This window comes from Drosophila willistoni, assembly GCF_018902025.1.
Source record: "Drosophila willistoni isolate 14030-0811.24 chromosome XR unlocalized genomic scaffold, UCI_dwil_1.1 Seg144, whole genome shotgun sequence".
Lineage (NCBI taxonomy): Eukaryota > Metazoa > Arthropoda > Insecta > Diptera > Drosophilidae > Drosophila > Drosophila willistoni.
The window spans coordinates 10,745,530-10,771,766 of NW_025814057.1; the positions used below are offsets into that span (position 1 = coordinate 10,745,530).

The 26,237-nt window shown below is 40.2% G+C and overlaps 4 protein-coding genes across 4 annotated transcripts; 2 read left to right on the top strand and 2 right to left on the bottom strand.

The window, feature by feature from the left end:
* Positions 1–518: 518 nt before the first annotated feature.
* LOC6639031 lies at positions 519–10,553 on the top strand. The gene is made up of 7 exons (XM_023181647.2): positions 519–885; positions 987–2,066; positions 2,248–4,488; positions 4,580–4,895; positions 5,094–6,998; positions 8,094–8,441; positions 9,412–10,553. Exons 1-7 carry the CDS (start codon positions 850–852, stop codon positions 9,831–9,833), a joined length of 6,348 nt encoding a protein of 2,115 aa, XP_023037415.1. The 5' UTR covers positions 519–849; the 3' UTR covers positions 9,834–10,553.
* Positions 10,554–12,835: 2,282 nt separating this feature from the next.
* LOC6639030 (vacuolar protein-sorting-associated protein 36) lies at positions 12,836–14,377 on the bottom strand. The gene is made up of 3 exons (XM_002061607.4): positions 14,154–14,377; positions 13,364–14,086; positions 12,836–13,296 (listed from the first exon to the last, which is right to left on the bottom strand). Exons 1-3 carry the CDS (start codon positions 14,247–14,249, stop codon positions 12,913–12,915), a joined length of 1,203 nt encoding a protein of 400 aa, XP_002061643.1. The 5' UTR covers positions 14,250–14,377; the 3' UTR covers positions 12,836–12,912.
* A 127-nt stretch (positions 14,378–14,504) lies between these two features.
* On the top strand, positions 14,505–18,201 carry LOC6639029 (liprin-beta-2). Its single transcript, XM_002061606.4, has 3 exons — positions 14,505–14,949; positions 15,016–15,971; positions 16,706–18,201. Exons 1-3 carry the CDS (start codon positions 14,713–14,715, stop codon positions 17,634–17,636), a joined length of 2,124 nt encoding a protein of 707 aa, XP_002061642.2. The 5' UTR covers positions 14,505–14,712; the 3' UTR covers positions 17,637–18,201.
* Positions 18,202–18,502: 301 nt separating this feature from the next.
* Positions 18,503–25,942, bottom strand: LOC6639028 (myb-like protein Q). Its single transcript, XM_047012171.1, has 3 exons — positions 25,849–25,942; positions 20,372–21,128; positions 18,503–20,311 (listed from the first exon to the last, which is right to left on the bottom strand). The coding sequence occupies exons 1-3, from the start codon at positions 25,859–25,861 to the stop codon at positions 18,637–18,639; spliced, it is 2,445 nt and encodes an 814-aa protein (XP_046868127.1). The 5' UTR covers positions 25,862–25,942; the 3' UTR covers positions 18,503–18,636.
* Between the last annotated feature and the right edge of the window lie 295 nt (positions 25,943–26,237).

Sequence of the window (26,237 nt, forward strand, 5' to 3'; positions counted from 1 at the left end):
GTCCGGGCCTGAAGCGTTATAGATCGCGTTCAAGCATTCAATACATTTCCCCGGGCAAAGCGGTGGCGAAAAGGCACACCAAACGTTAAGAGGGGGCGACAGCGAGAGAGAGAGAAAATGTCACGCAAAGAAGCAGAAAAAGAGTGAAGAAATTACAATATTAAAGTGTGGGCCGAGAGGGGGGAAAACACACACACTCACACTTACACACACATAAACACACACACACACACAATACACGCAAGGGAAGGAAGAAACGGCATAAGAAGCATTGAACAATTTACCAAACACACAACAACAACAATAACAATAAAACTGAAAACAAAATATTCTGAAATAATAATTGCAAAATTCCAAAAAGTGAGTGAAAAATTCGACAAGGGGAAAACGCAACATCAATCGTGCGAGCGAGCGAGCGAACGAGCGTGTGTGAGCGAGGGAGGTAGCGAGCGAGCGTGAGAGAGAGCATAAATAAAAAACACAGAAGAAGTTATTGTTGTTGTTGTTGTTGTTATTATTATTATTGGCGGTGTTGTTGTTATTATTGGAGTATATAGTTGTAATCGAAAGTGGGGGGGGAGGGTACCTGCATCAGAGAAAGACACCTGCAAATTTTTGGGGGGAGGCGGACACAAACCAAAAACAGAAGGAAACACGCAGACACACTCACACACACACACACGCGCGTAGAAGAAGAATATGAGATCTTTGCTTAGCCGCCAGCTCCAGTCCAGCTTCAATCCTTGGTTTGAATGTCGAGGGTAATTGGCATCAGTTGGGATTGGGATTGTACGCTGCCTGCCCTCACACACACCACACATCCACACCCCATTGCCAGCAGCAACAACAATGCAAAGTTTGGACTCATCATGCCAAGAAGCAGATGTAAGTTGTTGTTCTACCCCAAGATCGAATCAGGATCGGATCGAATGCTGATTTCACCTTTTTTTTGTTTCTAATTTTTCCCGGCTGTTTTGTCCTTGCAGTTTATCATCAATGACACATTGAAGAAATTGAAGGGATCCAACGCCAACGCTACAACGGATCATGTGCAGGGATTAGGGCTGCCGGTGCAGCACCAGCATACGCACCAGCTCCCACCCTCCACGCAATCTTCGCAAGCCATCACTTTTCCCACCAGCAGTAAATCATTTCTGGAGACAAGTCTTCTTCAGGCAATACCACAAATACCTGCCCAACCGCCTATTTGCATCTTTGATGATGATGAACCCACAGAGGCAGCCATTGGTGGTGGCGGCGGTGGAGGAGGAGTGGGAGGAGGAACAACAGTTATGGGTGTCGGCCTTAGTTTGGTCAGCGGAGCCGGTACATTGTCCATGGGCATTGCACCATCACCATCATCGTGTTCCTCATCGACAACAACATTATCGAATTTCAATTCAATTACTTCACCATCTCCGGTAGTCCCAGATTTGTTGCTATCAACGCCGCCAGGCATTAATTCTAGCCTCAGTAATAATAATAATAATAATAATAATAATTCAACAACAACAACAACAACTGCGCCGCCAACAACAATAACAGCGCAACCGGCGTCAGTGTCTGCGGCAGCAACAACAACAACAAGCGCGACGACAACAAGGAAATTGGAAAAACGTCCTCCAAGCACAAACTCAGGCCATCATTTACATCATCATCATCATCAACAGCAGCAGCAGCAGCAGCAACAACAGCAACAACATCATCATCATAATCATGTCCTGGCCTCACCGACTTCGTCACCCAGCAAAAGACAAAAATCCAGTAGTAGTAACAGCAGCGGAAGCGGTAGCCAAGGTACCAAGGATGGCAGCTCCTCTAGTCGCCCAACAATAACAACAACAACAACTTCCACATCATCCTCCACCACATCCTCAGCGTCAGCGCGCTCTGGCAATGCCAATTCAAAGGCTTCCTCCGGATCCGCCACATCCTCCGTCGCAACATCCACCACCAACACCTGCCCAACAAGTCATGCAGCAAAATTCTTTAATATCCATGAAAAGATCAGGGAACTGTATTTGCAATTATTTAGCAATGATTTAAATCATTTTGCTGAAACGGGGGTAAGTTATGTAACTTGCTAAATGAATACTGCGAACTGTTCCCATGCGGCAAACTTGACAAAAACAACGCAAACAAACAACTGGGAACAGTTGCCTCGCCTGGGGACAGTTTGATATCGAGTCTTTGTTGTTGTAGTTTCTGCTGAGACAATCCGATTCTAAATTGAAATTTATTTTACAGGTAAAACAACGCACACGATCATTTATCCTGGAACGTTTGGTGGAGCGTGAAAAACTCAATACAATTGTGGTGAATCTTTATCCTGGCAATAAAGGTTACTCACTGGCCCTGCGCTATGATGAGCATTTAATGCTAAATCCACTAACAAACGAATGGACAACGATAGACGACGATGGGATTGGAGGAGGATTGGGAATAGGAGGAGCAAGTCACAAGAATCGCAACAAAATAACCACTGAAGAGAGTCAATCCAAAGATATATATAGCAGCTCCAACAACAGTTCCGCCAACCATCATCATCATCATTCGCTCGGTCTAGTGGAAGTCTTGCGTTGGCCCTATGAGAATGATTTACTCCTGCAGTGCATTGATCGTGAAATGTTGCCCGAATTCCTGATGGATTTGCTCAATGCCGAGACCATTAGCCTTGCCGATGGTCCGATCAGTGGCAGCGGCCCAGCATCCGGCGGTGGCGGCGGTGGCAACACCACCACGACACCCGGCGATGGTATAACGAGAGTTTATGCCAAGCCGTGCGTTTTCTATGCCGGTTGCGTTATCGTCCAAATTCGTGACTTTCGTCAGACATTTGCCACCTCAACGAATATCTGTGATATGAAGCATATATTGCTAAGACCCACAAATGCCACACTTTTTGCCGAAGTGCAACAAATGGGCAGCCAATTGTCCTCGGAGGATAAACTCGTGCTCGAAAGTCAATTGGTATTGGCCACGGCGGAGCCGTTGTGCCTGGAGCCAGATCCACGGATCGGTAGGCAGGCCATCAATGCCCAACATCAGAAACAGCTTTACAATTCCCACGAGCTACGGCGACAGATGAAAAAGTTCACACAGATCGCAATCAATCGTAAACGTAAATTGGATCAATTTACGCATCATCATGGATTAGAGCTGTGCGATTATTTGGCCAGATTGCGGCAACGGCCACGAACGGCCAGTAGTAGTGGCGGCGGCGTCGGTGTCGCCGGTGGCGCCATTAGCTCTGGTGGAGCGGGAGTGAATGCAACACCGCCGGCGACAGCACCCACCAACAATCCGCTTGTTGGAGCGATGCTATCATCGTTTACCTCAAAGGTGCCGCGTCGACCACACGAAGTGATTAGACCGATACGTCCGCCTTGTTTGGAATATCCTGCCAATTTAAAGGTTCCCGATCATGTCATTAGCGTGGAGAAATATGCAAAAACATTCGAGGCATTGAATGAGTTCAGTGATTCGTGCAAGGATGGCTGCCAGCCAAATTGCCGGCATAATTTCCAACCACAATTAATTGAGGAATATGTCCTTGAAACGGAACGTGAAGCCAATAATGAGGGTCGACGTGCTCTATATCACATAAAGCTATCGATCTATCAGCGTCCCTCGGATGCTGAATATCTGGGGGAATTGTATGTGGATCGGGATTATCGTGAGGGTGAACGTAATGGTGAATCGTGTCGCTTTGCCCTTGGCACTCGTGTGCATGCCAATCGTTATATACAGCAATTTCGTGAGATTTTCACTGAAGAGGGACGCAAAGCGGTTAAAATAACGCATCTAATACCAGGACATGTGCCAATTGTTACCCATACGGGATTAACCAATGAGCAGAGATTGTTAATGCAGCAGCAACAACAGCGACAGCAGCAACATCAGGCTCAACTCCAGCAACAGCAGCAGCAGCAACAACAGCAGCAGCAACAACAACAACAACAGCAACAACATGTTGTTGTTGTCAATCAACCTCAACAACAGCAGCAGCAACAACAATTGTCTGCCACTGTGCATCATGTGGCTCTACCTCGTCAGCAATTGGCTGCAAAAACGCTACAATTATCTGGAGCAAATGTTATAAGTTTGCAGCAAAATTTCCGCCAACAGCAACAGCAGCAGCAGCAGCAACAACAACAAACGTATACAGTGGAGGCTTCAGCTGCTGGACAACAACAGCAACAAATTGTTGTACCACAGCAACAAAATAATAATACAACCACCACGCATCAAGTTAGTCTCAGTAATGGTTCCTTAGTTCTAGTACAACAACAACAAGCACCACAGCAGCAGCAACAACAACAACAATTGACACAAGTACTGCAACATTCTGGCATAACCATACAACCAGCAGCCAGCAACATACAACAGCAGCAGCAACAACATCAGCAGCAAGTGAAAGTTAACTCGGCCATAGGCAACGCAAATTCAGCATTGCGTGCTCAGCTCAATTCCAATGTGCCAATTCTGGTAAGTCAAAATGAAGTTGTATTTATACTCCAAACTGTTCTCACTCTCGTTGTCTCTTTCCTCTCCCTCTATTTGTCTTTCTTTCTGTTAGCAATCACAGCTGAAGTCTCAGCAACAACATCAACATCAACAATTGTTGCAGAAGCAGCAGCAACAACAACAACAGCAACAACAGACAACTGCCAGCAGTAATAATAATAATAATAACAATAACAACAATAATAACAGCAACAACAATAATAATAATAATAATAACAATAATAATAATAGTAATATCAATAATAATACAGCCATACATCCAAATCCTGCTATTAATGCCATTGTCAATAGCATCATGAATTCGGCTAATCAGTATCAACAACAACAACAACAGCAGCAGCAACAACAACAACAACAGCAACAGCATTGTAAGTGCAACACACACACACATAAACTTTGCCCTCGAAAGTATGCTGTAAACATTATTTAAAGACAACTTTTAGGCTTCAAGGCATAAGAGAATGTTTTAAATAAATACTTTTCCATCCCATATTGCATACTTTAAGGGGCAAAACCCACCTTGTATATATTTAAAGCATTAATTATGTTTTTGTTTTGTTTTTCAGCTGCCCAAACAACGCCCAGTAGCAACAATATTGTCACAACAACCAATAGCAATAATAACAACAACGGAAACGGCAACACCACCAGCAGCAGCAACAATAATAATAACAATGGCAACATTATTGGTCCACCGCCACCCTCAACCGCCGCCGTTGTCGCCGCACCGCCACACACAACGCTCAAAAATTCGAGCAATGCTTCGATATTAAACCTGCTCAATAGCGCACCAGCTGCCATGACCAGCACACCAGTGGCCAGTGGCACATTTACTGCCTCAACGGGTCAACAGCAGCAGCAGCAACAACAACAGCAACAACAACAACCGCAGCAACAACAGACCCTTACGCTAGTCCAACATCACCCCCAGCAGCAGCAGCAACAACAGGGCACGGCATCCACTACAGATGGAACCACAGCCACATATGTCCAAACGACTAGAGGGACACCCACTCTGGTGACGGCGCAGCAGCGTAAACAGCAATCCAGTGAAGTTTTGCAGAATCTTCTGAATGCCAATCGTAAGATTGGTGGCGGAGCAACAACAACAACAACATTTCGCACCAATTCAGCTGGCAATCTGATTGCTGTCAATCTGAATCCGACCACTCAAACAGGCCAGGCAGCCGACGGTAGTGGTGGTGGTGTTGGTGTTGGTATTGGTGCTGGTGGGGGTGGTGGTCAAACAGTGCGCGTCTCAATGTCCGCTCTGGCCTCACAGTTGGCCTCACCACCGGCGGTGATGACAAATCCAACGACCAGCTATACAGTGATCTCTTCAGGGAATAGTGGAGCAGCTGCTTGGATACAAAGTCCTACGGGGCCGGTGCAGCAAAGGATATTGAATTCATTGCGCAGGGATAGCACCACAGCACCACCGAATGCCATAGTAGTGGGCATGGCTGCCCCATCGCCGGGCAGTGATTCGAATGCCTCGAATGCCAGTGGATTTGCAGTGCCTAGCAATGTGGCTAACTCGGGCGGTAGTTCTGGTGGCTCAAGTGGCGGTCCATCAAGTGTCGGTGGTGGTGGCGGCAGCGGTGGTGGTGGTGCTCTCTCCGCTCTGCTGACAAATGCTGCAACGCCATCACCATCAGGCTCAGATCATTCGCAATCCTCGCAATCGCATCAAAATCAAGCACTCCTCGAGCGTCTCTCCAATGTGACATCGAATGTCTCGGCTGTGGCCATGCCGCATATGTCACCGCAGCAGCCACAGCAATTTATCACAAAGACTTTGGTTCACTCACCTGCCACCTCGTCCATACATTCGCCTATGTCTAGTCCGCATCCACAGCCTTCGGCATCCCCGCAGCAACAGCAACACCAACAGCAGCAGCAGCAGCAGCAACAACAACAACAGCAGCAGCAGCAGCAAACTACCGCCACACTCAATCTGCAGGGCATAAATTTCTCCCAGTTGCAAGGGGCAATGGCCAATTTTGCTGGCCTTCAGAATGTTCAGGTTCAAATTCCCGGATTCACTCAGCCCATCTCTCTACAATTCTCGCAGCAGCAGCAACACCAACAGCAACAGCAAACGGGCACCACAACGGTTGTTAATGCCGGCGGCGGCGGCGGCGGAGGAGCTGGCACTCAGGGTCAACAGCGAAGTGTTTTGGTCTCGGTGCCAGTTTCTGGGCAACAGCAACAACTACCCCATACGATTACCCTGCAAACTCAGCCGGCCACGCATCAGCAGCAGCAGCAGCAACAACAACAGCAGCAACATGCCCCACCCACTGGGACAATAGTCAGTCTCCCATCATCGGTGACGGGCACCACCCAAACGGTGGTCATTACGAACAATGCCGGAGCCGCCGGGGGAGGGCAACAAGCTACTGGCAATCCTAATGGCAACGCCACCGGCGGAGGAGGTGCCACAACGGCCATGCTTACGTTACCAATTGGTAAGTGTAGTAGGAATCAACGAATGTTATATGACTATTAGAATTAGATTCATAGAATAAGATAAGATCGAGAGTTCCCTTCCAGCAGCAGTGAGACTAACTCAATCCTCAATGAGCTGCTTCTTTTAACATCCTCCGTCTGCTTTTTTGTCTCTTTCTAATTGATATCAGCCTCTTCAAGGGGGAGGGGACAGTTTATTCCCTCTAGTTTATTGCCCATTTGGGTGATTGGTTCGGGTGGGGGGTGGATGGTGTGTAGAGAAAAGGCGAAGGTGGCTCTTTAATCGACGCTTGCACTGCGATTTTGATCTTACTTACATTTTGTATATGTATATATTTTATCTCTATATATATATATGTATATATTTAATTTTTTTTTTTTTTTTTGCATTATACGAATTACAATTTATTTTTTAATTAATTTAATTCTTTTATACAAATATTTTTTGAATACGCTTAATTTTGTTCTCTTCTGTTTCTGTTTCGTTTCTCGTTTACAACAACAAAACAAAAAACCAAACCAACTGCAACAACAACAAAAACACAAACCCGTTAACAACCTCGTTTCGATCATTCAATAAATCCTCCTCCTCGCCTTCATCTCCATATCCATCCATCCATCCATCCGTCCTCCACCACGCCCATTATCCTTCATGTCCGCCCAATCAATTCGTTTAATTATATATTTTTATTAATTTGTTCTTTTGATATTTGTCTCTCTGTGTGTGTGTGTGTGTATATGTATGGCTTTTGTGTATGTGTGTGTGTGTGTGTTTTAACCACAATTTCATCCCCCTCCTACTGCGCCGCCCCCCTCATCATCTGCTCCACCCCAAAATCAGTTTGAGATTCAAAAACAAAAAATTAACCAAAAAGTTCAAAAGGAAAAATTTTAGTTAGAAACCATTGCCTATCTCTCTCTCTCTCTCTCTCTCTGTCTATCTATCTATCTATCTGCCTATCTCTCGACATGTCTAGTTCTCATTTGCAACCTCAAAAAAACAAAAAAAAAATGTTAAAAAAAACCAAAAGAAGAAAAGAAAAAACCAAAAAAAAAAACTCCCCGCACACCCACGTTCTGCTCTTTGCTTACAGCTCAAATAGTCGGTGCCGGTGTACAGAAACTAAATCCTCAAACAATACGTACCTCAAGTGTTGGTGGTGGTGTAGGTGTCGTCCAGTCATCGCAGCAGCAGCAACAGCAAACCCATCCTCAGCAGACTCAAGTGCAGCAGGTGCAGCAACAGCAGCAGCAGCAACAGACGCCTGGTGGAAATCAGACAACAACAACAGCGGCTATCCAACTGGTGGGCACCATACAGCAAAGGGCACGAAATGTTCAAGTGGTGGGAGCCAAGCAATTGGCCACCAATCGCCAGATATTGACTGCACAAAGACAAATCGGTGGATCAACATTGAAGATAGCCACAACTCCGGTGAATGGTGAGTAGAGAGTGAGAATAAAGTTCAAAGTATCCCAAAACTAAAGTCATTTCTGTGGTTCTTATGCCAGATGGTTCTAGTCTCTTAGTTCACTTAGATCGGTCACGTGATCCCTTTGCGGGAATGTCCTGCAGACAACTAAGCTAAAAAGTCTTTTTTTGCTTAAAAAAAAAATAACCAGATATCTTGCAAGTCCTTTCAGAAATTCAAACTAAAGTCGTTCTAAATAACTTCCTGAGATGGCAAGGAGTCTTTTTTTCTTTGTTTCTTCTCTTTTTTAATTTGAACATCTGGATAAACTTTAAAACTGCCTTGCAAAAGTTTAAACCCTTGTGTGTTGCCTTTGAAATAATCTTCTTTTGGAAGATTGACCTCCAGCCGGCTAAATTTCAAGCTTTGATTTAAATTTCAAATAGGTCGTAATATAACCAGGTAAAGCTTAAATATTGTAGTAAAAACCGTGCCAACTATAATATATTTGCATGAAACAAACATGGAGATTGTGGAGTATATGTAGGTACATATATCTATATGTAAATGGACCGTTCTTTGTCCAATGAAATCACCGTAGACCGAATCGAATGATCGTGGTCTTAAGCAGTCCCTGGACATATCGGTGACTCTGTAAAGTATTTCTAGTAATAGTTTTATTATAAAGATTCCAAGTCGGCCAAATTTTAACCTAAGGAATACTAAAAATTCTCAAAAAAAAAAAAAAAAACAACTGTGGTCCGATTTGAGTTTTGAAGGTAATACAAATACATAAAGAAGAAGTACCTAACATAGGTTAACCAAATTAATGATGGCTTATACAATTTAATGATCTAATATTGATTGAATTGGAGTTGGAATTTGATTGGAGTTTGATACTTATGATTTAGTTTGATGCTTTGAGTATTCTTGGTATAAAAATGAAAAGTGTAAATAGTTGTATTTTCAATATAATTCATTGCCTGTTCATCTGTTGCAGCTGCCAATGTGGTCACTAGTACTGGCAATCTGACTGCACCCATTGTGATGTCCACCCAGAAGCTTCAATTGAAAACGGTGAAGGCTGCCACACAACAATCACAGCAACAGCAGCAGCAAACGCAACATCGAATACTCAATCAGCAGAGCAACACAATCACAGCCTCATCACAGTCACTGCCAAATGCTAATCAGGTGCAACAGCAGCAGCAGCAGCAACAACAACTGCAACATATACAGATTACAGCAGCTGCTGCTGCTGCTGGTCGAACAGGAACTGCCACTGGGACGACAAGTTTAAGCCAAAGGACACTAACAGCTTTGGCAGCAGCGAAACAACAACAGCAACAGCAGCAGCAGCAACAACAACAACATCAGGCAGCGGTCAATCGAAGGCGCTCTACCACCGATGCCACAAAATAGAGGCAACCGCATCTCCTCCTTCTCCTGAACACGAAACCACTTCCCCCGCCTCCTAGAAAATTGTGATTCGTAAATGCAGAATGGGCAACCTAATGAGAAGAATCTATTGTTTTTAGAGAGAAAATGAGAAAGAGAGAGATACAGCGAGAGAGAGAGAGAAACCCTGAGTTAGAGAGTGAGTTAGTGAGATAGATAGAGAAAGAGAGAATGAGAGAGATAGAACATTATTGATGAATGAGAAGAACAATTCATAAGGCTACGCGTTGTGTATTTTGCATGATATTATAGTTTATATATGGTTACCAACACCAACAACAACAACAAAACACTTAACTAGCCCTACTATCGTACATTGTATACCCCCCGTCACCCCTCGCCCTTCGCCCACCCTCCCCCATAATGCATATACACATATATATATATATATATATATATATATATATGTATGGATATATGCTATTTTTTTTTAATGTGTAATCGTAAGAGGAAAGAATATGCAAACCTAGTTTATAGTAAATGCGACTGCGCTTGTGTTAATTGTGACCCTACCGCTAACCCCCCCACTCTCCCCACTCCACACTCCCGCCACCTTTTCCTTCCCACACACACACACACTCACACACAAACAAAACTGTTCCCCCCCTCTCCTCCACACCAACAAGCCACCCCTTACACACACACACCACGTTCCCCCCTCCTTGCTCTTAAATAATATTTATCTAGTTTGTATATATCTTATATATATTTAAAAAAAAAAAAAACAAAAAACGGAAAATTGTTTCAACAAATAAGCAAAATTTCATCTATCAAAAAGAAAAAACAAAAAAAAAACTCCAATTTGTTAAGCCTCCCTAAGACTAGAACTCTAAGCGTAAAACCACAAAAAAACTAACTTTAATATTAAAACAGAAAACACAAAAAAAAACAAAGCAATAATAAAAAGAAATTATATATATAAAAAAAATAAAAAAGATTAAAAAAAAAACAGAAGTAACGAAAAAGCAAATAAATAAGAAAGAGAAAACAAAATGAGAATAAATAAGAGAAGAAGAAAAAAAAAAACACACGTAACGTACATTTATTGTAAAGAAATTCTAATTATTATAATTAATTAAGTTTACGAGAAGCAAAAAGTAAAAACAACTTATGAACAGGTTTAATGGTTCATATTATATATTAATATATATATATATATATATATATACGGATATATATAAATTACTTATGTATATTTATATGAATAAACATACATCAAAATGTACTATGATTAATTATTGCTAATTATTTAAACAATCGCGCTAAGTTTACAACAACAAAAAATCAATTTTAGTTTGTAATCAATCGAGTAACAAAAACAAAACAAAACAAAAAAACGAAGAAAGTGACAACAAAACAAAAAACAAAAATAAAAGAACAGTCGTAGCCTCAACAACCTATTTAGTACTTCCAAAATTTAAACAAAACAAAACAAAAAAGTCAATATATAAAGGAATTATCTAAACAATTTATTTGTAATAGTTTAATGTAGAATGCAGAAAGACGAAAGCGAGAAAATATTATTATCATTATAACTATTATTATTATTAATTATTATTACTGTAAAAAGTTCAATTGCTATGACTAAAAACAAAACAAAAAGAAAAAAACAAAAAAAAACGAAACAATCATTTTTTTTCTCTCTCTTAAGAAAACGTGAAAACTTTTGCCAGTTTTTCCCCTTCCACACACACACACACACACAATCACACCTAAGCCAACACACACAATAATGAAATTTCTTTTTTTTCTCTCGTAGCATGAAATTTTTTTTGTATTTATTTAAGACACGATTTTAATTATGTTACAACTTTTTGCTGTAATTGTTTAATGCTTTTGCTGTACAACTTAAAACTAAAACAAAAATCAGAAGCACACACACACACACACAAACACCTCATATTCCCTTTTGTCCGGCCGCTCCCTCATCCCCCACCCCCTCCCCTCAAAAAAAAAAACTTTACACTTGTCCAGCATCCAAAAAAAGAAAACAAAAAAAAAAAACGTAAAATGAAAAACCAACCACACTCAAAACATAATTTACTCAATGTTAATATTAAATTAATAAATGTGATTTAAGAAAAATAAAAAATTTAAACAAAAACGACAAAAAAAATGAAAAGAAAACGAAAATTACAGTAAAATGGAAAGTTACTCAAAAGTGTTAGCAAAGAACTGGCCAAAAGAAAGAAAACAAGTAAAAGTTAAGTCGATAAAACTGAAACCTGACATTATAGTAGAACAACAACAACAGCAACACGAAGACGACGAGAAACAAGAAGGATAAGAAGCAATGATGAGAGAAGAGAACAACAAAATGTGTGGTCTGATCAAATGGAAATTGAAACGTAATTAAAAAAAAGATTTATTATTTGTAATGCGGAGCAATCTAAGCAGCTAATTTATATATACATATATATATAACAACCACAACTAAATCGAACATATATATATATGTGTATGTATATATACATATGACTATTAATATTAAATGTGTAATTTCAATTCAATAACTGCTTATCAAAAAATACCTGACTGTAGAAACTTTTCATTCTGATTACGAAAAGAACTCTTGAGAAATAACTAAAAATAATACAAAATTAATCTATATACTATATATATAAATATATATATATACATATATAAACCGATATATATGTATTCGTATACATAGGTACATAAATGAAGCGCCGACAAAGTCACTGCAAGAAAAACAAAAACAAAACCAAAAACAAACGAAAAAAAAGCTCCGTTAATCAATAAAGTGTGAAATGGAATTATAAAATTAGAATCTAAAGTATATTACATTTAAATAGATTTGAAAGCTTTTTTGTTTTGCATATACTTTGGCAACAACAACAACAAAAGAAAGTGCAGAAAGTGAAGCCAAACTGTTCCCACCCAAAAATGAAGCATACTTAGAGGCGTACATTTGGATATTCTGCCATAAATCTCTACAGAGACCGTTTTCAATTGTATAAAGCTAATAATTTATTTAACATTTACATATCTAAAATTACACACAAGAAAAAACAATTCACAGTTAGTTTTCCACGGGATGCAATAAGAGATTTGGATAGAAACGCAAACCCTCAACGGACTCATCGCGGCACACTTTGCCCAAACGCTCAGCCACCAATAGCCGCTCCTTGGCTAATAACAATGAAATGCCCAAATTCTTGGCCAATTCCTCAACGGCCAACGAGGTGGCGGCCTGCACTTGCTCCAAAGTATCGATAGCTATCAAGGCATCATCGTGAGACTCCAACTGTAAGACTCTGGCACCACTGGGAAAGCTGCGTAAGCGTATGGGGCCACTCAATTGCTCACAGGCATGCAGTAAATCCTCTGGTGATAGCAATTCCAAGCCCCGAGCACGATTCACACGACAATAGACATCAGCCAGTGACATCATGCCTCCGTGTTCCTGGATAGAAAGAGTTGAAATGATTACAGTCATATGTCCACAGAATGATCTAAGAGGGGACAACTACCTCGATGGGATCGAGCAGCATCTCACATATCTGTTGAGCCAAACTATTGAAATAGGCAGTGTTGCTGGTGAAATTATCTCTGGTCACAGGATCATCGATACCAAGACTGAGGAGGTAGGATTTAAAGCGCACTGTCTCATCGTCTGAGATTTCACCTTTCTGCTCGCGTATTTTCCCACTGATCGTCTTGGACAAGCCGACCATATCCTTGGCCATGGCCATTAGAACGGAAAGATCTTGGAAGGCCAAAGCGATGTTTTCATCTGTAGCCTTGGCTTTGGCCTCCAGATGACGTTCAATGCCACCGATTCCTGTGCGTTTTTGTATGCGAGCCAAGCGATCCTCGGATCCAGAAGCCGCCTTATTCTCAGGGCTACTGATAACCATCTCGTTGGTGATCATGACCTCCCAGACGCGGGCCGAGATGGTCTCACGCAAGGCACTATGGAATTCCACACTCAGACCATTTTTGCCCGACAGTTTGATGTGCGCCGCGCGACTAGTGTCCAGTGGACCGGGACCCTTATCCGCCTGCGGTGGTCTCAAATGCATAATAATTCGGGTCTTGCGCCCGAAAAAGTTCGACGCCGTCGTCTCCTCGCTCAAGGATATCACATAATGGAGGGGCAAACAAAGGGTGACAGCCGCCCGGGCAATCTCACCAGGACGTCCCCAAAACAAGCGATGTGAGGTCAGCACCACTTCGCCTTCCTCGAACTCGGTCTAGAAGGGGAATTCACAATGTATTGAACGTAAATCAACATTAAATGTCCACCACAGTCCTCTTTACCTTTTGGTCACCATCATAGATTTTTACATTGCGGTCGCGGCTCACAAAGGATTCGTTGGGATTCAGGCGGGCCTCGATATAGGCAAAGCGATTCATTTGTCTGGTCAAGTGATTCAATGGAGATTTCGTATGCCTTGATCCTGATATTCGTGTTTGTTTTGATCCTGATTTTTGGGTTCACGGAAAAGTTTTACTCTGGAGTAGTGTGGCCAAACTATAGAAAATGAGTTAACACACTGTTAAAGTTAACATGGTCCCAAATGATGCTGTTAAAGTTAACATAGTCCCAAATGATGCTGTTAAGGTTAACAGACTCTTGAATGGTGCTGTGTTATCGATTGTTTTACCGCTATTTGCCACTATAAAGTCCCGGTGTTTCGCTTAATTATAGCCCTTGTAAAATCGTACTTTTTTTTTTTTGTTATGCTAAATTAATATAATTATAACCAATGTGACGTGCAAATGATATGTGGAATGTGTAAAGCGATTATGTAAGACAACAAATAATGCTGATAAGTTCCAGTTGAGTTCCACAACGATCAATCAGAGGCGGATTACAATGGCTACAATAACAAAAGCAACAACAACAACAACGGAAGCAAAAGCTGCTACTGCCAGTAAAATGCTGGAAGCAGCCTTAGAACAAATGGACGGAATTATATCAAACACCTCAGGCCAAGTGAGTGGAGGATCTGCAGTTGGAGCTATTTCTTCGCTGACACTGAGCGAGCGTAATCTAATTTCGGCCACAAATGTTCTATCAACAGCCAAGACACTGGCCCTGGCCCTGCAACAGGTGAGTCACCCTGTTTGTAATTTCAGTGTTTGTTTTCACTTAATCCCGTTTGATTCTGTGTCTTAGGTAGGCTTGGCGGCCCCAGCTCCGGATCCCGTGACAGCTGCCATTATCAGTGATTGGCTGGAGACGCATATACCCCGCCAAGACTCCGATGAGCGTATGCGACGCCTGCAGAGGGACAAGGAGGGCCTGGCCCTGCAATATCAAATGCTGGCCGAGCGCGTATCAGAGCAGGCAGACCGAATTATTGAGCTCGAAGGTTTGCTGCAAGAGAAGACGCAACTGTTGGGTGCCAAAGATGAGCAACTGCAACGCCAGATGATCTCTCGATCTGCTTTGGAAACACAGAAATTGGAATTAATGAGTGCCTTAAGTGAACTGAAGCTTCATCGTACTGCTCTGGAGAAGGAGAATGAGTTTCAGGCACACCAAGAAAAAACAGCAGCAGGCGGTAGCTTGAGTAATCTGAATCAGAAAGCTTTTATGGGTTCGCCCAAGACGCCGCCGTCGGCTTTGCGTCATCAGATCAAACCGCAGTTTCACAGTCTGCCCCGTGCCCATGGCAAGCATAGTCACCAGATCAACAACAATAACAACAATAATAATCACAATCGCTCGCTGGATGTCAATGCCAATACGAGTGGCAAACAGCGTAATGTGGCCTTTGCTTCGAATGAACAAATTCTCATTGACGATGTCATCCCGGATGCAGAATCCTCCATGTTCTCCAGCTTCATATCGCAGTCGACACCATCGCCCAAATTGCGCTCACGTTTCCGCAACATTTTCGGCATGCTGCGACGCAGTAACAGCAGCAATTGCGAGCTAACCGCCTTGGAGCAGGCAGAGCCCGAGTTCCGTCGCGGCGGCTCAAGGGCTACAGCCGGCGGACGCATTGAGTGGAGTGCCCAGACTTCATTGTTTAATGATGTGGCTAAACATTGGAGTAAATGGAATAGTCAAGATGTCTGCCAATGGCTTGGTTCAATGGGTTTGGGTTGCTACGAAGACAATTGTCGGTAAGTGAAGAAGAAAACAACAAAAATCTATGCTGGGAATGCAACAAAAGGAGATCAACAAATGGTTACACACTAGCAAATGATTGAGGCAAAGAAGAAGCTTTGGTATTGTTACCGAAATCGAATACAAAATTGGGAAAGGGCTGAATATCTCACAGAGAATGGGCAATCTCTGCAGATCGTTGAGTATTAGACTGAAATCCTGTCCTGTCCTGTCCTTCTGTGTGTCTCTTTATGCTCTTGTCCAGTCTGTCTCTATGTCTGTCTGTTTTTCGACGAAAAGGTCTTAGATCAGGCTTGGATTAGGATCGTAGAAGCGATCATAGCAAAAAATGGTTTTTATTGCTTTTTCAAAAATTTATTTGTTATGATTTTCCGATTATATCCTATGATATTTATCGGTCTTTTTACATTATTTCAATTTTAATTATGTATTTATTAGTAAATTTTGAAACATTTGGCAAAAGATTATTAGAAATTGGAAATTTCAACCGAATATATTGAAATTTCTTACAGTTTTTTTTGTGGGTCTCAGATTTTCTCTAAGTTTCATTTTTTGGTAAACATTGTTTATTTGGTTTTAGTTCTTGATTTTCGTTTTAATGTTGGGCAATTCAGAGGAAAGTTTTTCCAATTAGATAACAAAATGCATTCCCCGCTTCGTGTTAAGGCTTTGTTAAGTGATTAATTTGTGGAGGATCCCTCAAAACACATTCCCTTTTTGCGTCGTATAGAAAATGGCTTAAGGACAATCCAACTGTATCCATATTTACTGCTTCACCCGTGGACATTGAACATGAACTGAATTTAAAGTTGCCATTGCATCGTAAGAAGATATTGCTAGCCATTAATGAAATCACGGGCAAAGAGTTCGATGAACTAGCACTAAAGGCATCCCAATTGGATGTGGGTTGGGTCCTACGTTGGCTGGACGACATCGGTTTGCCACAGTACAAGGATTACTTTCTGCAGGCCAAGGTTGATGGACGAATGCTGCATCGCTTGACTCTGGAGGATCTATCGCAATTACATGTTAGTTCCTGCCTGCATATTGCCTCATTGCGGGCAGGCATATTGTGTATGCGTAAAATGAATTGGAATGCCGAGGGCTTAATACGACGATCGACACGATTAACAACAAACAAAGAGGAAAACGATGACGATGAGAATTGTTTGTCAGCCAGCCGACCCGACACAGAGAATGTCGAACTGTGGACAGCTCATCGGATAATGGGTTGGCTGCAGACCATCGATCTATCCGAGTATACACCCAATTTGCGTGGAGCTGGTGTTCATGGTGCCTTAATGCTGTATGAGACTCGTTTCAATGCGGGTCTATTGGCCGATTTACTCTCAATACCGCCAAGTAAATCGCTTTTGCGTCGCCATTTGGCCATGCATTTCAAAGAGCTGGTTGGACGGCCCATTATATTGGCTAAACGTGATGCTGAAGAGGCACCCGGCTATCAGCCATTGACCATAACGGCCAAGCTAAAGCCTGTCAAGCGTACGCAATTCTCTTTAAAGCGTCGCAAAAGCACCAAAGGACAAACCGATATCGATTGGACTGAATATGTGTGCCCCATGAATGCCTTGGTGCCGGATTTGAGAGCATCCAAAACTGATGTGGTCAAAGACCCAGAGAGCTCCATTAGCTCAAATTAAATACAAGAAAGAAATGAAGAAAACAATAAATCACAAAAAGGGTGCGGAAATCAATGCACAATTAACTAAAAAAAAAAAAGGAGAAAATACACATACAAATACAATTTATATTGTTAATCTAGTTTTAAGTGAGCATAGAACGAACGAAGAAACTGCCCCCAAAATAAGCAAAGATACCAAACACAAAACACATCGACAATATTAGCAAAGAATTTAAAGCCTAGAGAGAGAGAGAGAGAGTTAGCCCCTAATGTTTAGCTCAAAATCCAATCTTCCAGAATATCTACATCTATATATACCCTATACATACCAGAAGCAAAACATTTTCTTTCTCCTGCAATCAAACCTTTCACCTAAAACTAAGAAGAACTCTTTTTGTATTTAAGGAAATGGAATTTTTTAATTTGAAACAAACGAGAAGTATTTAGCAATGGCATTGAAACGACCTTTAAAAGCAAATTAAAAATAAGCCCAAAAGTTCATATTTTTTTCGGTATATATATCTATATATATATATATATGCATATCATATATTAATAAATACTAATAGACTTATGGACCATCATTTTTGTGGAGTTTATTTTGTACTAACATTTAACTGTATTAAAGGAAAATAAAAATTATTTTTTTGTATTGTATAATAAAAAATAATAATAATAATAAAAAATATAAACAATTTATGAAAAAAAAAATATATATATAAAAAAAAAACAGACACACACACAGTGAGAATATTTTGTTTTCTTTGTAGATTGTTTCCTTTTTTCCCTCGTTGGTTAAACATTTAGATAAAAGTTGTTAAACAAAATCGACTGACTAGGCAGGCAACAAAAAAAAAAAAAACAAAAATGTTTAAATACTAGAAACAAAAAAAAAAAGAATAATAAAAATAATATTTATAGCTGACCGCTTGATGGACGGAATTTAACACTTAGATGACTAAAAACTTATAATCTTTGGCAGTGCATAAAATAAAGTATGTCTCTTTGACTTGAAGCACTCAAGTGCTTGTCTCTAGGGGGCCACCCAGAAGATTCTCAAGGACAACGCCACCAACGCCAGCCGCAGCAGCAGCAGCAGCAGCTGTGTCAGCATCTTCATCATCCTCATCATGACGAACGTTTGGGCCATTATGGCTCGATGGATGTGGATGTGGATGATGATGATGATGTTTGGCCAGATCACTGTCTGGTATGTGATCCTTCCAATTGCGAAATAAATAGCGTGTGAATTTCTTCAATTGACGAAATTTACAATAGGTGGCACCTTCGGCTGATTGCAATTGTTGCGTTTGGATGAGGAAACCCTTCTCTTTGAATGTCTTTTCAAGTTTTTCACGTTGCTTGGAGCGACGTGATGAACGACGTTTTGGTTCATTAATCGGCGGTGGTTGCTGTTGTTGTTGTTGTTGCAGTTGCTGTTGTGGCTGAGTTATGGAACCTTGTGATGTTGTTGAGTAGGCCGATAGGGGACTACTTTGAGGTGGTGCCACAACCACAGTGGGTAATAGTAATGAGGAGGTTGGTGATTCTGGCGGTATATGTAACAATTCCAAGCTGAGATCCGTTGATGGTGGCGGTATATCAATATAGATTTTATCTGATCCCCCACTCGAAGACATTGATGATGGTAATTGGTGTGGTTGTTGTTGTTGCTGCTGCTGTTGCTGCTGCTGCTGCTGCTGCTGCTGTTGTTGTTGTTCGCGTGAAATGAACTCATAGCCACGTAATGTTTTATCTCCTGTACCATTATAATAACGATAATTACCCTCTGCATCCACTGAGAGCATCTTCTTCTCCTGCAAACTGGGCTTGGCACCGCCAGTAAATTTAAACTTACAAATGCTAACCTCTGTGGATGGACTAGCCGATGGTTCAGCCGGCATTGGTGGTATAAAGATGGCAGAACGTTTCCTTTTGCGTAGCATTAAAGGCGATGCATCTCTATGGTGATTGTTATTTGGCTCTTTGGCAAAGAAACCATTTGGTATGGGTATCTTGAGGGCCAATTGATTGTCCTTCTCAATTGTTTCGATGGCCGCCAAATTGCAATTTTCCATCAACTGTTGATAGTAGAGACCCACAGCGGGTTGTAGTAACAATTTCGCTGGCTCCTGGCGTTGTTCCATCTCAGTGGGTTTTGCAGTGGTGCTGGTGGTCAACTGACTCAATGGTGTTGTGCAGGAACTACGGCAATCTGTGGTTGTGGTCGGTGTCGGTGTATCCGTTGTCGCCGGCGTTATGGTAGCCTGTTGTCTATCACTGCTGCTTTCCGTGCTGGAAATGGAATAACGATCGTTACTCTGATCTCGCAAGCATAAATTGAGTGGCTCCTCGTCCCCCACCTCCACCACCTCTACAGGCAAATGGACAGTGGTAACAGCTGATGCTGCTGCTGATGCTGCTGCTGCTGCTACGACTCCGGCAACTGTCTGTTCATCAGACATGGCCACATGACGAACTGGTGGTGAATTTGGCACTATGGTGCCATAGTTTTTATAAATTAAATGGCATATATCCGCTTTCTTGGGCTTACGACCACGTCTAGGTTTATAATTATCCAAAGTTATCTCACCCATATAGGGTAAATCGGTGTATTTAACTGTATTACGCTTAAGTGGTGTGGCTATATCTTTTGTTCTTGTTGTGCTAGATACCTCCAACTTGGTTGAAATGCTGTGTTGTTGTGGTTGTGGTTGTTGTCGCTGTTGTTGCTGCTGCTGTTGTTGTTGTTGCTGCTGCTGCTGCTGCTGCTGCTCTTTTTGTTGCTGTTGCTGACGTTCGGCTGTACGTTGGATTTCTGCAATTTTCCTTAGCCAACTGCGTACATTCTCATGAGCAGGATTTGCCGGTGGCGGCGGTGGTGGTGCTCCAGTGGCTGTTGATAATGTTGCCGGTCTTCCAGTTGGCCTGTTTCCTTGAGTGGCCTCAAAATGTGCCGCATATTCCGCCGGCAAGGCCTGATGATGGAAACGCAATTTAAGTGCTCCGGCTGCTGTTTGACGTTTCTTACTTTGTCGCGGTTTTGTGGTTTGAATTTGTGTGGCCTTAACTTCATTTGGTGTCTGCAATTGCATTTGAGCTTGACTTTTTGTCACTTTTCTGGCTCCCATTAACAAATTGGCTTTTAATTGCTGCTTGGTTAACGAACTACAAGCGCCAGCAACATTATGTTGCTGCTGTTGTTGTTGAGACTGTGTATGCAGATGTAAATGTTGCTGGTGATGCTGCTGCTGATGATGATGATGATGATGTTGCAGGTTGTGTTGCTGCTGTTGCTGCTCCTGCGTTTTGCTGGCCAACAATGTTTTAAATGGATGATCCTCATCGTGTACATCATTGGCAGCACCGTGTGAGATGAGCGGATCATCAGAGTTTTGTAGCAACAACCTGTTGGAATTTAAATCCAAACGATGATGCCAGCAATCCAAATCATTGTCATGCTCCAGTTTAATGGTGGTGCCAGTATTTGGTTGTTTATCCTGCATCCTCACTGCATGAAATGGAAAAAAACACAAGAAAGAAATGGAAAACTATTTAGAAAAATATGTCACCCGAATTTTTTTTTTTGGCTTTCTTTCTTTTACTTTTTCTTATAAATATTTTCGGTTATTTTATTCGTTTTCCTTTTTTTTTTTTTGTCTTTTGAGGGTTATCTGTGGTGAGGAGAAGAATCACACACACGTTTTTCTTTATTATTTGATTTTTTTTTGTGTTTCGCTCGCCGGCAGCAAAGTTGTACCGCTCTGCGGGGAAATTCTATTTTGAATGTCTGGCAAGTGGCGCTCACACACACACACACACACACGCACACCTAGAATGAGACGACGACCAAGGAGAAAAAAAATACCAAAGAAAATCATCTGAAAAGAGCAACGCATTTTGCTCTATGTGAAAATGACTGAAAATGTTGTTGTTTTTGTGTGTCTTGAAATTCGATGCCCTAGCCAGAGAAAATGCATGACCATAAATGGTCTAAAGTGGGCAGACTTTGGTCACAACAACGTGTTAAAAGAGAGATGGAGAGAGAGAGAGAGAAAGACTAATGATCCATTCCCTGTATTAGCCAACGATCAATTGATTCATTGCTCTCTCTCTCTCTCTCTCTCTCTCTCTCTCTCTCTCTTTCTCTTACTCTCTCTGCCAGGATGCTTTTTTGGAATTTACCTTTTTGGCAAAATCTTTCAAGTCCTTATTTGGGTTAGGGTTTGTTTTGTTTTTTTTTTAGGTTTTCTCGATTTTCCATCAGTTTTTGGCTTTAGTTTTAATTCCAGTCTCTTTCTCTTTATTTCTTTTTTTGTGCTTTTTTATTTTCTGTTCTGTTTCTGTTCCAGGCTCGCTGCTCCTTCCTGCTCTGCTCCTGCTCCTGCTCCCCTCGCTTCGCTCTCTCTCTCACATCACTTTTGTGCCCAGCAATCGCGTGTACATCGTGTTGACATCCAAAACGCAACTAGTTGCGGCTAAAGCATCTTTATTTTTTTTGTTTTTTTTTTTTGTTTTGTCGGGTTTTGCTTTTTGTGTGTTTTTAGGGGGGAAAATATGCTCCTTAGATGGTTGGAGAGAGCAGAAGCAATAAGAGCAGCGGGCAGCGGCAGCAGCAAATCCACACACACACACACACACACACACACACACACAATAGAGGAGGAACCAAAATGAGCAGTCGACAAAACAAAAACAAAATCTGAAGGAAAAAAAGAAAAACCAAACCAAAAACCAAATAAAAACCAAATGAAAAATCAAATCAAATTCCTCGTGCTCTTCTTTATAGAATAGAATCGTCGTTTTTGTTAGTGTCTCTGTGTATTTTAACGCCAAAGACGAAGATAATTTTTCGTGTATTCATTTTTAGAAAACTTTTCAACTTGTTGCCGGCCATATAGCTCAAAAACAACAACGACAACAACAACAAGCCAAAAAGAAAATGAAAATTCCGTTGGCTTTTCATTCATGAGCCCAGCCCTTGGGTTGGCAAAACTGTGGGGATTGGTGGCAGAGAGCGGGGGAGGTAGGAAAAATTTCTTACTACGCGTGTTTGTTTTATCAACACAAAAATCGAATGGATCAGGGTGAAGATATATGTATATGTGTGTGTTGATATATAATTGGCTTCTTAGCTTTTTAGTAAATGCAATTGGATCACCATCAAAAGATGCTATTTTGATAGAAATTTGGTATGAGTGGATTGTCTAAATTTGGGTAGAACTGATACCAATGCATACCCTCGAATTGAATGAGTTCTAATCTATGTGGAATGATCGAGATCATTTGCAAAATTTTTGAAAATTTCTTTTGAAAGTGAAGCCAAAAATTAATGTTCAAATGATGGGCAAAACTGTTTAACTAGATCTTGATTAAAATGATTTTAAATCTAAATCTACAATATTAACATTTACTTTGATTAATGTTTAATCAATAAACTAATTCTGGGCAAAGTAAATATTATTGTTTTTAATCCTGACTTGACCATAAATGTTTCAATATCTGAACCTTTATGGATTTGCCTTTCTTATAAAGAGCGAATAGAATTAAAATTTTCCGAATAGATTGGGAAGTTTTTGAAACCAAAGATTCATAAAGATTTGTGAACATTTTTGAAAATAGGTCATTTTATAAGTTTATCATATTTACTTTTATTTAGCTTTAGTGTCCCTCTCTCTCTTTCTATCTGTTGCTCACTGTCTCTCTCACTCTCTCTAGCTTTCTCTCTTTCCCACTCTCTCTTTGTTTCTGTCAATAATGTTGTTCTGTGTTGTGTGATCTTTTTGGTTGCAATGTTCAAGGTGTGCTTGATACTACGCAAATATGTATGTATAACTAAACAGATCGCTCAGTTGATGCCCAAATTCTATTATTAGCCAACTAAAATATAAGACTTCAGGTTAGGGCAACTGAGATTTGCTTGTGTGTGTGTGTGTGTGCGTGTGTCGTCAGTTTATGAAAAGGAAAATAATGCTTCTCAAAATAGATGAAATTGTTTGTGGTATCAGAATATAGGTCAATATTGTATTTATTTTTGATATTATAGGTTAGCGGGTCTTGAGATACAACAATCAATCTGTCAGTTATATACATAGTACCTACATACATATGTACTCTCACTATTTATTTTGTTTTTTTTTTGTATTCGACTATATGTAAATGAATTTCATAATTCATAATAGAAAAACAAAAATGCAAAGCACAACAATTGCGGGCCATATGCGAAATACACACCTTTTGGGGGGGTTTCGGATTGTACTTTTGGGCAACCAATTTTGGTCGGTCTGCCATAGACGATGTTATATCCATACTTATATACACATTTCGTCAATTTGTCAGCTTTGAGAAACTGAAATGGCCATGTGGATAATATAGGCTATGCATTTTGTGTGTGTTTTGGTCTTAGGGTCAGTTAATTCATTCTCGATTTGTTTATAATTCATTCAAAATTTACGAATCTATTCTGCCAACGATCGATAATTATACACTTGCAGAAAAAAGTGGGTATACCTATGAGTATATATATATCAATTTTATTCAGATTCAAGCATCACCGACCCTAGAGGATATATACACATGTCTTTTATTATCAATTGGAAACATTAAGTAAAGGTTAGAGCTGTCGAGAACTAATATTCATCTATTTATAATTTGTATAATATAATTTGTATATATATTTGTAATAAGCTTTAACTCCTTAAGTCCTCTTTTTGTGAAAAGCACAAACAATTTTTTAATTGGCATGATAAGAATCATATTTCAAGTCGTAGATTACAATAACGATAAGAATATAGTTAACATTAAGTTTCAACTTGTTTGTAAAGCTTCCAAGAGAATGGTATACAAATGACGACTTCAAAAGGTCTTTGAAGACTTCTACAAAAGTATAGATTACCTTCGATCCAAGCATCTTCTAAGACGACTCAATACCTGTGATCTAATGTTGTTTCCCTAGGCTAAGTTGGCATTGAAGGTATTAGAAAGCTAGTTTAAGACAAATATACACAATTTTGATAATTAAAAAAAGGTTAATTAGTTAACGAGCTTGTGAAGTGTTGGCTCTTAACCAGTAATCAATTTAGTTTGTACAAAATTTTGACGTAATATTTAAATAAAAGTGCTTACAATTGAATGTTCGAACTTCTTGACTTTAATAATTTATTTCACGCCTAAGCCGAAAGTTTTGAAGATTATTTCTTATTTTCAAAATAGATGCTCAAACTTTTTGTAAAAAAATGCTTAAGTAGAAACTGAATAAGTCTGCTTGCTGCTTTAAAATAAAATAAAATAAAATAAAAATGTCAAATGTTTATAAAGTTTATACAATTTATAAGGGTATGAAAAGCTTGTCATTGAATAATTTGTTGAACTTGATCATTAAAATAATTTGTTTGTTCCGCAAATTAAGTGGGAAAATTGTTACTGAAATTGATCAATATATAAATAGAAAGAAATATAAATGTGTCACTTTAAATTTGTATTTAAACAAAGTTGTTAGTTTAAGAGTTATATTAATATTGAATGTATCTTACTCTTCTTTTAAAGAGTAAATTTAGAGTAAATTTGTTTTCTTTGGCCATTAAAAACTAACTAAAGTAGTTACTTCATAGCATTAATTAGTTAATTAAGCTCACAATTTGGTTTTGAATATTTAGATTTGGATTTGAAAAGTGTAAGAAAAATCAGTGAGGAACATTTTTGACTCATTGCATTTTGATTTATGTGCTAGTGCTAGTTGTAAAAGCAGAACCATTGACTAACTATGCTGCTCATTCAATTCTCTAGTTAAAGACCACTTCACCCACGTGTGGAACAATAATGCATTTCATGGCATTGCCAAAGAGTGCGTTAGACAGAGAGAGGAACAGAGATAGAGAGAGAAGGAGTGATGTTGAAAGAGTGGGTGGGCAAGTTTTGGTTGATCAATTAATCTGTTTGCCATATAGATATATATATATGTATGCATATGCAGGCATTTTTTAACAGCTTTACATTCGCCCCAAGTAGACAGCAGTGAGACAGACTCTGAAGAGAACACAGTGAAAAACTGAACACAGAACTTGGGGAGCTTACATCATTCAAGATTATTCATTTTGTTTGTAGGTTGTTGATTCTCTGGTGTTATTTGTTTGTGTTTTTTTTTTTTTTTTTGGTTTCTGTTTCTTTTAGTGAATATTATTGCACATCTATTCGGTTGCCACAAATTTGATTCAATACCTGCTTATCCATACCTCGTACGTACATATTTGTATTTTATGGCCATAACTGCCACTTTGGACGCCCACGCGGTGTTTCGTGTTTCAACAGCAACAAAAAAGCCACAAAATATAAAACAACAAATTCAAACACAACACACAATCGATCGAAGAGTCATTTGGTCAACAGATCATCAGAAGCATTTTGTTTTTTTTCCTTTTTGCCATCATTTGCCAGCATTGGCCTTGCCCTTGTCTCACTTATTGTTAGTTTTTTTTTATTATTTCCGTTCACAAATTGTTTATAGTTTGTTTTGGTTTTATTATTTTTTTTTTCACTCGTTTTCTAAATACTACAAATTGGCCAATTTTTGTGAGTTTTTTTTAACGCGATTTTTAAGTTTACGCGCTTGAATTTGACGTCG

Bases quoted from the DNA above. Each gene is read 5' to 3' on its own strand.
- LOC6639028 (XM_047012171.1), bottom strand. The intron at 20,312-20,371 runs GCAACAACAACA...ACAACAACACAG, and splicing joins CAGCAGCAGCAGCAGCAGCA to CATTTCAACCAAGTTGGAGG.
- LOC6639030 (XM_002061607.4), bottom strand. From the start codon at position 14,249: ATGAATCGCTTTGCCTATATCGAGGCCCGCCTGAATCCCAACGAATCC. The intron at 14,087-14,153 runs GTAAAGAGGACT...TTCCCCTTCTAG, and splicing joins TCTATGATGGTGACCAAAAG to ACCGAGTTCGAGGAAGGCGA. The intron at 13,297-13,363 runs GTAGTTGTCCCC...CTTTCTATCCAG, and splicing joins TGCTGCTCGATCCCATCGAG to GAACACGGAGGCATGATGTC.
- LOC6639029 (XM_002061606.4), top strand. From the start codon at position 14,713: ATGGCTACAATAACAAAAGCAACAACAACAACAACGGAAGCAAAAGCT. The intron at 14,950-15,015 runs GTGAGTCACCCT...TCTGTGTCTTAG, and splicing joins TGGCCCTGGCCCTGCAACAG to GTAGGCTTGGCGGCCCCAGC. The intron at 15,972-16,705 runs GTAAGTGAAGAA...TGCGTCGTATAG, and splicing joins TGCTACGAAGACAATTGTCG to AAAATGGCTTAAGGACAATC.
- LOC6639031 (XM_023181647.2), top strand. From the start codon at position 850: ATGCAAAGTTTGGACTCATCATGCCAAGAAGCAGAT. The intron at 6,999-8,093 runs GTAAGTGTAGTA...CTTTGCTTACAG, and splicing joins CATGCTTACGTTACCAATTG to CTCAAATAGTCGGTGCCGGT. The intron at 8,442-9,411 runs GTGAGTAGAGAG...CATCTGTTGCAG, and splicing joins AGCCACAACTCCGGTGAATG to CTGCCAATGTGGTCACTAGT.